Genomic DNA, 11697 nt, shown 5'->3' with positions numbered 1-11697 from the left:
TTTGAGTCTGTAGTGAGTGTGGTCTCCTGAGATGCCGTCAAGGAATCATTCCTGGTATCTTTGTACAAAGTACTTAGCATCTCTTTATTGGCTGCAATCTTTTTAACAATCTTCCTTGATCCCAGTTTTACATGCACTTTTCCGGTCAAACCCCAAGTTTTAAAAATCCTTCGGCTCTGGTTTCTGCTCCCAATTCTCAAAGTAAACCTGGGTAAACCCTACCATCAATGTCCATGGCACTGACTCAATGACGGACTGTCTTAAAATTTCCTCCACCAGGTTAAGTAGTCTACCTTTGAATTCAGCCTCACATTCAAACCATCACAAGGAGCATGACGGAGGCATGAGGGGTTGCCCCAAAGCTCCCGTATTAATGCTGGAATATTCAGAGGTGAAACGATTGGATTGCAAGAGCTGTGACCTGATCAGCCCACCTTGCAAGCTGAAAGCAACTGGCTTTCACGGACTGTGGCTCCTAGGTAGGGTGTGCAGTTGTGAAGGGGAGAAGAGAGAGAGAGACAAGCCGGCTATTGTTAGTGAGCAAGAAGACATATCATATGAAACAAAGTTTTAATTTTATTTTACATATTTATACATAAAACTTCCAAGAAACCTTCTGAAGCCAACAGAATGTTAATAGCACATCTGAAAATGAACTTCAGGTAGTCAACATTCACAAAATGTTGAGAACTGATTAAGATACACGTTAAGGAGAGCTACGACTTCACTAGGAGGCAGGCATGTATTTTGACTTGTATAGCACCGTCATTTACAGTTCTTAAAACTACAGCGAAGGATGAAGTAGTCAATGCAAAATACCGCTCCAACCGAAAACCTCTAAACAAGTAAAAATAAAGTTAAAACCACCCTCGGATCAACCATGGTTTGTGATGGTGTAAGTACTGTACATTTTTTTTTGTAACAACATTTTATTAAAATGCCTGATATTAAGTGGCACAAGTAAAAAATTAAAATAAATTAAGAAGCAAAGGCCGATCACTGGACATGAAGCTTCAGACACCATCCATGAATGACAAGGCTGTTGGTCTATCTCTGTGCCACCTTCAGCAACAGCACTGCAAACCACAGAGGCAAAGTCAGCTCCGCCGGGCTGTGGCGGGTGGCTCTCACTTGGCAGGCATCTTCTCTGCCATGTGCTTCTGCTGACTCTCAGCATGTCTGTGAAATGAACAACACGACTATTTAACAAGAAAGACCAGACTGCTTTCCAAGCAACACTGTGATCTCCTCGGAACTGAGCTCCAGAGTTGCTCAAAACGAGACGTGCGAATCAAGGAGATGTGCTTTATTCCAACCGACCTGACCTCTTTTATTTCATGCCCTGTACATGATTCCTTTCATTTAGGAAGCTGGTAACCTGAGGTGGACTGATGGGTCTACCCTTGAAAACAAAAGTGCTGTGTTTAAAAATGAAGAGAGGGAAGTATGATTTTAGATTGGGTGACAGTTCTCTTACCTCGGAGGCTATAATATTTTCTGACGCCAGTTACTGCCTGATTTCCTTCTTAGAAAACCCGTTGGTGTATTGGTGTATGCTGGTGTGCGCGCGCGCGCACACACACACACACACACACATGTGTATGGGTGTAGGTTCCAGCCCTGCTCTAGGAACTGTGGTTTAATTAGCTACAGGGCAGGCTTAGCTCATTGGGCATTAGTGTATTTCCTTTAGTGTGTACCTTTAGTAACAAACATTTAAAAAGGGCCTTTGACGTGTCAGGCATGGCACCTGAAGCTGGGATTTCCTGCAGAGCAGGAATGGGGGTCTCTGTTCTCATGGGAATATGTTACAGGGAAGATACAAGAAAGGAAGAATAGCAAATAAGAGAAAGTCAGATAGAAAATAAGTGTTAAGCAAAAAGTCACCGTGAGGTGCTGTGACCACACACACACACGCACTCCCAGACCCAGAACCCATGCCAAGGACCTAATTCCCTCTGGCATAGCCAGTGTCCCACAATGTCCCTGTGGGGGTTAGTGCCTCTCTATGTGCATGAGTTCTCCTTGGCTGGGCCCAGGGCACCGTCACGGCGGTGGGGTGGGGATGAGTCTTTTTATTCACCAAGCTCTGCTGCACCATGAGCCCAGAGTTAGCTGACCCAACAGTTGGACAGCAGGGACAAAGGGTGGCCTGCAGGGTGGACACATCCCATAGCATGGGGCTTTGTGGGCTGAAGACAGTGGTTCTGAAGGATGAATATAGAAAATGATAAGTTAGCAAGAGATTAAAAAAATGTCTCAGGCTGTGGTTTGCAGCTGTAATAGCGTTTAGGGGCAGGCTCTGTGTGCTGCCTGCACCCAGGGAGCTGGTAACATCAAGCCTAACTCCTGGGCTTAACGCAGAACATTCAGCGCCTCTGGTGCAGGGAAGACAAACTGCAAATACTCTCAAAAATAAGGAAGTAAAATAGCAAATAAGAGAAAGGCAGATAGAAAATAAGTGTTAAGCAAAAAGTCACCATGAGGTGCTGTGACCACACACACACACGCACTCACAGACCCAGAACCCACGCCAAGGAGCTAATTCCCTCTGGCATAGCCAATGTCCCACAATGTCCCACATGCAGCAGCCCACAATAAATGGTTATGTCCATCTAAGAGTAAAGGATCTCAGGGAAGGACGCTGTTAGCTCTCCACTTTTTAGAAACATCACCCATTAGTAGACCTGCCACGGCCCTGGGTATGTGCAAGAAAGAACAAGGGTCACTTTCTCAAAGTACCTAATGCCTGTTGCTCAAGCAAAGTCAGGGAAGTTCCTAGAGCAGGGCTGGAACCTACACCTACACACACACACACACGTGTGTGTGTGTGTGTGTGTGTGTGCACAGACATACACCGATACACCGACGGATTTTCTAAAAAGGAAAACAGGCAGTAACTGGAGTCAGAAAATATTACAGCCTCTGAGGTGAGAACTGTCACACAATCTAAAAGGAGGTGTCAGAAGTCCTCAGGCACTGAGTAGTCATCGCTAAGGGAGGGCCACAGTTGAAAATCAAGTCTACCTTGGATCAGGGAGGGTTCTTTAAAGAGGCTAGCACCAGGGGAGTGCCAGTATCACTTGGGAGCTTAGAATTTCTGAAGCTCAGGACCCATAAGACAGCTTAGTAAGACCCTGTGTCCAGGCCCCCAGGGGACAGCTGAGCCAGAGCCCCTGGGGTGGGACCCTGCAATCAGTTTTTTTCCTGGGTGGCTCCCATGTGCAGCCAGATGTGATGCCCAGTGGCTTGGACTGAATCTAGAATGGCTGGTGGAGAACAGCCGAGGGAGAGGTGAGCCTATCAGCCCACAGCTATGCTCCTGGCCTTCTGAGGCTGTGGGGCTCTGAGGCAGCTGCTGCTGGCATGTGTAAGAACCCCTGGGCTCCCTATAGTAGAAGGCTGTGGAGATGCCATACCCCAGCCTCCTGCAGGACTCCCCAACCTGCAAGGCAGTGATGTCTCTGTTCTTATCCCGTGGCTCTGCCTGCACGCCCAGGACCACCCCCCTTAGAGGTGTCAGGAGGTACACTGCCACCTGAGTGTGAGCCAGACCCTGAGAGGCAGGAGAAGCCCTGTGGTGCCCCTTTGTGTGAATGGGGCTGTGAGAAGGGCACAGGAAAGGCCTGCATCACAGCGAATCAGAGAGTGCGGAGGGTTGTGGAGTGTCAGAGAACATAGGTCCTGGTCATGTATTTCACAGGCTTCCCATGATCTCGATATCTAAATGTGAGCTCTCAGATTAACCAGAGGGGTCTGCTGTACAGCTGCTGTTCATGGTGTCTGGATGTGTCTGCAGGTGGCAATAGTGACATCTGAGTGTCACTGTGAGTTCTTGATGCTGGCAGACATGCTTAGAGGGCATGAGAAGACTACAGGATTTTTAAAAAGGGCCTGCATTAGCTCTGCAGCATCCATTCTGCTACCAAAACTCTTTCTACGGCACACACTGGTAGCGGACTATTGAACCCCATGTTTTGGGCTAAGACATTCCTGCGGGAGGTGCCAAGAGCATCCGTGGGAGGATTCTGGGCCTGCGGTCAGCCCCCTGTGCTGTGAGACGAGTACTGGTCTTTCTCGGGGCCTCTACTCTCTAAGCCACATTTCTGGTATCAATAGCAATTATTATCTCCTGGCTTAGGGACTTCATGCGCACCGTCTCAGGACAGGTGAATGGTAAACATGAAGTCACGAGAACTTATATGCAGTTCATGTCCCTCACACACGTAACCTATGCTGCTCGTGCTTGATGAGGGATGCATATGCATGGCAGGGTTTCTATAAGAGAAACTACTAGGAAATGGAAGAGGCTGACCATGCAGGCTGGCTTCCTCATCCCCCAGGAGGGATGCATTTTTTACCTTTTCACAGAACGGCAGGAGGAGCTAGGAACTCAAGTCCTAGAGCTTCCTATGTGAGAAGAATCTGGGGCACAGGGCTGTGGACAGAGGCCAGAGTGTCCCTGCCTCCTGGGCATGGCAGGGGCGCACTGACCACCCAGCTGCTCATGTGCTGGGAACACACCAGCATGGAATGGCTGAGAGCCACTACTAGGGGACAGTCTTCCAGCATAAGGTCCTCCTAGGCTAGAGCTGTTCCCAGGGTTCAAGAGAAGTTGTGAGAAGTCAGAACGCACAGACACTTCATCACGGGAGGAAGACACTGCTAAGATATTTGCTAAGGACGCACAGGAGCTGCGTGCATGCAATCAGAGGTGACCTTCCCCAGGGCCTGCTCTGCCCCCATGGGGGCTTCTTCCTGCCTGTGGAGAATGTGACCAGACTTACCTGGTCAGGTCCTCGATGTCCACCAACATGGCATCTTGCTCTGTGTGCAGCTCGTCTCGGATGAGGAGCAGCTGCACCAGCTCTTCGTTCAAGCCTGGGGCAAAGAAAGGACACTTAGAAATGGGTCCAGCTGCAACCAGGTTAGAACATGTGCTGTCTGCAGCCCCCAAGCGAGCATATATGACCCGCGAACACACACACAGCCAGATATCACGGCAGACACCACAGAGATTCACATTCTCATGCTGACTTCCCCTAAGCCAGGGAGCAGTCATCAAGAGGGCATGTGACCTGTCCCCAAGCTGTGAGGTGCTAAAGGAAAGGAATGGAGCCAGGAGGATACGTGGAGTCTCCCTGTCCATTGCTCGGGACCAGAAAAGCTTCAGATTTTAGGTTTTTTTTTGCATTTTGGAATATCTGCATAGATTTTACCTGGTGGAGCAGCCCTAATTTGAAAATCTTCAAACTGAAATTGCTCCAAAATCTAAAGATTTTGAGCAATTTGGAGCACTGTGGATTTCAGATACAGAGATGCTCAATCTCTCTCTCTCTATTTTTTTGGGGGGGTACCAGGGATTGAACTCAGGGACACTCAGCCACTGAGCTCCATCCCCAGCCCTATTTTGTATTTTATTTAGAAACAGGATCTCACTGAATTGCTTAGCACCTTGCAATTGCTAAGGCTGGCTTTGAACTTGTGATCCTCTTGCCTCAGTCTCCCAAGCTGCTGGGATTACAGGAGTGCATCACTGTGCCCGGTCTCAATCTATATTTTCAATTACATTCATATCACAGTGGAAGAAGAAATTATAGCCAGGCATAGTGGTACACGCCTATAATCCCAGCGGCTCAGGAGGCTAAGGTAGGAGAGGATTGCAAATTCAAGGCCAGCCTCAGCAACTTAGTGAGGCCCTAAGCAACTCAGTGAGACCCTGTTGCAAAATAAAAAAAATTGAAAGGGCTGGGATGTGGCTCAGTAGTTAAAGAAATTGTTACTGGTACAAAAATAAGTTGTTAGGGTGGGCTGGGGTTATGGCTCAGTGGTACAGTGCTTGCCTAGCATGTGTGAGGCACTGGGTTCCATTCTCAGTACCACATATAAGCAAATAAATAAATAAAGGTCCCTCGATAACTAATAAAAATATTTTTTAAAAAACGTAAGTTGTTAGGGAAGGGTGGGATTCTGTTTGGAAAAAATGTGAACGACGCATCTGGAGCATATTAAGTTTCCACCTTCACCTTCAGGATGCTCCTGCTGCACTGAGAGTCAGAGGGGCCCCTGGGCACCTGATAGATGCATCAGACACCCAGCCAGAGGTGGCAGGCGTGACAGAGGTGCAGAGCCTTCCTGTACATCCCTGGTGCAGCCTAGTCTAGGAAGACAGCGGTGGGTCAGGTTTCAGGGATAGCTGGGTGTGTAAGGCCTGAAGAAATAATCCCTGAAATCTCTGGACAATAGGGAAGACATGCCTCAGACTAAACACTGGGTGACAACATGAGTAGGTAGAGAGTCACTAGTGACCTACCCGACGCCATGCCCTGGGCCAGTGTGGCTCCTGCTTCTGACAAACTCCAACAAGCGTGGGCTCTCTCTGGCTTGTCCCCCCCCAGAGAAGCCAGGAACAAAGGCTGTCAGCCCAGGCGTGGGGAGGGCCCTCACTGAGCTAGAGCTCCAGGTAGTCTACAGCCCCTGGAGGTGTTCAGACAGGGCCCGGAAGTGCTCTCAGAGCCCTGCTCCCAGTGGGTGCTGCCTGCCCTTAGCTCAGGGAGCTTCCAATTTAAAAACAATGGGAATGAATCACACAAACAGGTCGAAAATTTCACTTCCTGAAAAGGACGGGATGGTAATCTTATTTACAAATCTCAGGAAGATGATTCATGATAAAAAATCTTAGAAATCCCCCTCAGTTCTTGAAAGAATAACACTCCTAGTAATTAATCCTCAACCGACATTAAAATGGAAGCATGGTTTTGTAATCCTGGGAATCTATGGTTTCTTCGTCAAAATCTTATATCTGATCTTTTGACTTGAAAACCATCAGGACTGTTTTAACTTGGTGCTAAACATGTATTCAAACCTCTGGGCCCCAGAACTTTTTTTCCTAATACAAGATTTAAGCTTTTATTATGGAAAACTTAAAATTAACACAAAAGCAGAGAAAAGTTCAGTGAATCCCAATGTACTCAACCAGCTTCATCAGCCTCCTGCCAACCTCGTGTCATCTAGAACCCTCCTCTGCATCCTTCAAAGCAATTTCAGATGCTGCACCATTGAACCGTCAAGGCTTTGGAATCCATCTCTAATACTGAATATGGGAGCCCATGCTTAGTCACCCCATAATTTTCACACATTGGTAATATATACTTTCAGAGCCTAGAATCCCACAAAATCAGTCTAATTTGATTTGACTGAGATGATGCCTAAAACACATGTCTACACCAGGAGGTCTAACTGTGCGATAAGTGACGTCACCTACTGCACCACGTGTGGAGGCAGATGTGAGTTTAAAGATAACGTGCTGGGAACTGGGAACTCCAAACTCAAACAAGAGCCTGACAGTTCCCTTCCTTTCCCCATGAACAAAGGAGGCACCCCAAGAAACTCGGCACAAAGGCACCAAACCCAACAAGGGGCGCCGACTACCAGGTTCATGCGCGACGGCACTCACTTTCAATCTGGGAGTGGAGGTCATTGACGATCACCTGCAGCTGGCCCAGCGTCATGCCGCGCAGGTCGGCTGGCTTCAGGCTCCTCTTCATCAAGCACTCGCTGATATGGGGCAGATGAGGCAGCTGGAGACGGGGAGAACCCGAGGAGTGAGTGGGCGCACGCAGCCTGAGCATATCTCAACTCAGGAGACCCACCACCCCTGCCGGCTTCTGGGGCCTCACCCATCACACTCCCTGTGGGCCACCCACACAGAGTGCTTGGCCACGGGCACTAAAGCCTTCTGCCTGGTCTTAGCATGAAGGATTACCAGGGACCAATGACACCAACATGGGTAGGACCATCGACATAGCTGCTGCTTAGAGGCTCACCCCACGCCCTGCGCTTGGGACACCACCAGAATCCTCCCTTGCTCTGACCCAGAAGCTACCAGCCCTGTTTCACTCCAGGGCCCCACAGCAGGTCCACAGCAGGACTGCACCAAGTCACAGTGGTCACTGCAGCAAGAGTGAGTCTGTTGCAGCCTCCAGTCCTGTCCTGAGGCTGCTTCCCACATGCTCCCAGGGTGGCTCAGGCCGCCCCTAACAAGCAGCTCTGAATCAAGAGCTTACTTTTGTGAAAGCTGTTGCATGGTCTTTCAGCACAACGATTGATAGAAATAAGAAATGAGCTGCATTATTTCTCAGGGACAGTACTTTTGTGAACTGCCCCAGAGAAACCCAAGTTTGCATCACTTGGGGAAAGGACAGGGGCAGCACCAAACTCTTGTGGCTCCCCTACTCCCCACACACGCGCACACACGCACTTGCAGCCCAACCACGGCCACATACCAGATCCGCCACGGGAGACTTCTTCCTGTTTTGCTTCTCCACCTCCACTTGCATCTTGGCCATGGGCTTGGCCATGGCAAGGGCCATCTTGGCTTCAGCCTGCAGTTTCTTTTGCCTTGTGAGGAAGTCCATGTCGTCCAAGGACTCGGACTCCTCCTCAGTAGTGTCTCTATCGGAATAGGAAGAGCTCTGTTTGCTCTGCGAGGGAAGAAAGAGCAACCTGAGCTTCCCAGCCAGTCACGTCCCGCTGGTAAAGGCCCAGCCTTCCCGGGGCTGAGCACTGCTCTGATCCCTTCGACCCGTGTCAGTCTCAAGTAGCAGGAAAAGGTCTATTTTAAAACAGGCTCTGACTCTGGCATACATTAGTATAATCAATAACAGGGAAAAATACTATCAGAGCGAAGGTGGTGTGTGGGTCCTTGGGCAAACAGGACTTGGGTATCCAGTGATGTCTGAGGTCGCACCGCTCAGCAACCAGCACAACCTCCTACTCGCTGGCCTTTGGTAGAGAGGGTGAGAGACCTTCCAGAGTGGAAGAGCTTCCAGCAACAAGAACACCACTGTTGGGCCAACTTACGCAATCGTGGCAAAGAAACGAGTCCCATTCCAAGCCCAAAGGGGAAGGATTCTGAGCATCTTTTCCCTTTAAAGTTTTAACAGTGCATCTGATCTCTCTTACTGTCTAACATAAAAGTAGTCCTTAACTTTAATAATGTTTACGTATCCTGATTGTGTCTCAACTTCTCCTTTTCCATTACTGTCCAGTTTTAAAAGCATGTGATTCACAGAAATGTTTTTTTTCCATCTCTGAACATTTGCTCCTGACTCAAGACAGAAAAACAGCCAAGTAGCCACAGACCCAAGGGCACCTCTGCTCGGAGCAACAGCTTGCCACAGAGAATGGGGGTGTCCAGGCTTGGCTGGGAGCACGGGCTTACCCTGGGGGATGAAGGAGTGTCTAAACTCAGCTGGGAACACAGGCTTACCATGGGAGTAAGGAGGTGTCCACTTTGGCTGGGAAGGGGGACATGGGAGTGTCTACGCCTGGCTAGGAAGGGTAGGGGGCACATATGTGCTAGGCCTGGAGGGGGAACGAGGAGGTGCCTATGCTTGGCTGGGAGGGGGGCGGGGAGCACGTGCAACCGCCTGGAGAGCAGGCTTACCACGGGGGACGAGGGTGTGTCCAGGCTGGTCTCGGTCTTGCTGTCGTCAGCATCACTGTCCTTGTCGCTGCCGCTGTCGTTGACAAAGCAAATCTGCAGGTTCATCCCACTCTGGAGTCTGGAAAGAAATGGGACACAATTCTACTTAGTGGTTTGTCACTGCAGGGGACAGCATTATCCGAGCTGCCAACAGAGGTGGTTTCGCCTATTCCTTGTGTGGAGAAACGGCTGACGATACTACCCTCCGCTTACAGACCACTTGCTAGAGGACTCCTGATATTCTATTCATTATTCTACACCAGGTTCATGTTATGTGAAAAATGATTACAGGCCAGACATTATAGTACCCAGAGTAACACCAGAAGAGTCAGCACCCGATACAAATGTGCTGAGCCACTGAGTGCACGGGCTTGTCAATCAAGATGAATGGGGTCCTTGGCCAAATAAGGCCACCTTGGTGTCCTCAGGGTGCTGTCCTGGGAACCATGCAGAAACTTACTAGCCAGCATCCAAGGGCAGAGCTCTTGAAGACAGTCCTTTCTGGCCCAACAGAACAGGGTGGTCTAATGGAAGGCTTTATGTATGGTAGTTGCCAAAAGCCAGTGTCAACTGGCTAAGAGAGAACACCCCAGGTTCACCCCAGAGAAGTACAAGGGAACTGCAGACTCAGTCCCCAGGCCTGGTCTCAGGGCAGCAAGCTGCAAAGGCCACCCCCTGCACAGGTCTCCAAGCAGAGACCCCTCAGAGCCCGGCATGGGCACAGGGGCCCTGGAGCTACAGGAGGTGTGAAGGGAAGCCCAGCTGGGGACACTGTGGGTGTGACTGTCCTGAGCTCCTTTTCAAGTTGAACGCCTTCCAGTACTAGTTGGTAACAAAGCAATTTTAAAAAGTGATTTCCCAGCATCTCTAGCAGCCCAGCCTCGTGTGAATGTAGGGGCATCAGGGGGCTCCTGGCAGGAAGGGAGCCAGGAGCACAGCTCAGCAGGGTTAGGGCAGAGGACACTGAGTTTGCTCTGGCAACTTTGCTGCCACAGGAGAAAGGCGGAGAGAAGCTTATTGGACGTTTGGCACTTTTTTTTTTTTTTTAGTTTTTAGTTTTCGGTGGACACAACATCTTTATTTTATTTTTTTTTTATGTGGTGCTGAGGATCGAACCCAGCGCCCTGCGCATGCCAGGCGAGTGCGCTATCGCTTGAGCCACACCCCCAGCTCCTGGCACTTGTTTTTGAACCTTAAAATTCTAGTGGTAGGGACGCATCACAGACATTGCTCACATGATGCATTTAAAGTGCCTCTGTGAAAATAACAGACCCCAGAAAAGAAAATGAAAACAAAAACAAAAACATCCAATTTAACAGAGGCACAATTATGAAGGGTGTGCACTGCCACCTATTGTCACATTCCATAATGACTGGAAGTTTCAGCTTATTTCCCCTTTAAGGAAATCCACCTTGGCCCACAGTACTGTAGGTGAGGGGGGCCTGGCACAGGGCTGCCTTCCTGGAGGAAGACACAGGTTCCCATGTGATCAGCCCAGGGCTTGCAGTCAGAAGGACTGAGGGTCCAAGTCCTCACTTCCTCCCCAGGCACAGCACATCCCACTGCTATGAACCTCTTTCCTTGGGGTGAGTGACACACACTTCACTGTTGTGCAGGAGGGACGAAGAGGCTTTCAGAACCTGGCACAGGTGTGTCAACTGTCCTCTCTCTTCTCACGGGAGCTCTGGACCAAGGAGCACAGGCTTTTTAGAGGAGATGTGACTTTCTAAGGGGACCTCTTGAGCCACTTGCTCAGGTTCCACTTGCCTGTCTCCAAAATCCCTGATGCAAAGTCAGTTCCGAAAGAACATCTTCAGCTCAACCACAGGGTCCTTCCGCTCGGTCGGGATTCACCTCCTTTTAACTTTCTTCTACTGGAGGTGTTTCTTGGGGCCATCTGTTATAGTTAGGTTTCCTTTTGATCCACATGAACTAAGTTTTAAAATTTTAATATCTGTAGAGGGCCTAAAACTAAAATGAATCCATTTTAAATCATAAAACTCAAGGTCTATGGTTTGGAAGATGATGAAAAAGAAACTTTGCAAATTAAAAACACACATTTTTAAAGGCAAGCCTAATTTGAATCTAGGATTATGCAGCTTTTTCTATTTGTTGAATAAAGTCTTGCAAGAGCCAGGCCACTGGATATACAAATTATAAAAATATATACATTAAAAAAACCCAACATAACATCATTCCAAAGCAAAGCC

The 11697-nt window shown here is 49.0% G+C and overlaps 1 protein-coding gene across 3 annotated transcripts in view; it reads right to left on the bottom strand.

Moving 5' to 3' along the window:
* Positions 1-556: 556 nt before the first annotated feature.
* Positions 557-11697, bottom strand: part of Schip1 (schwannomin interacting protein 1) — a 100305-nt gene continuing 89164 nt past the window's right edge. For all 3 annotated transcript variants that reach the window (XM_027933799.2, XM_027933800.2, XM_071615564.1), the window contains 5 exons: positions 9449-9566; positions 8286-8483; positions 7457-7580; positions 4788-4881; positions 557-1179 (listed from right to left, as the gene is read on the bottom strand). In XM_027933799.2, the coding sequence (XP_027789600.1) occupies positions 1128-1179; positions 4788-4881; positions 7457-7580; positions 8286-8483; positions 9449-9566 (586 nt within the window). In that variant the 3' untranslated portion in view covers positions 557-1127. The remainder of the gene's footprint in view (positions 1180-4787; positions 4882-7456; positions 7581-8285; positions 8484-9448; positions 9567-11697) is intronic.

The sequence above is a fragment of the Marmota flaviventris genome, chromosome 8, assembly GCF_047511675.1.
Source record: "Marmota flaviventris isolate mMarFla1 chromosome 8, mMarFla1.hap1, whole genome shotgun sequence".
NCBI classification, from domain to species: Eukaryota; Metazoa; Chordata; class Mammalia; order Rodentia; family Sciuridae; genus Marmota; species Marmota flaviventris.
Note: the sequence above shows the minus strand (reverse complement) of the source record. Positions and strands in the feature narration are given on the sequence as shown.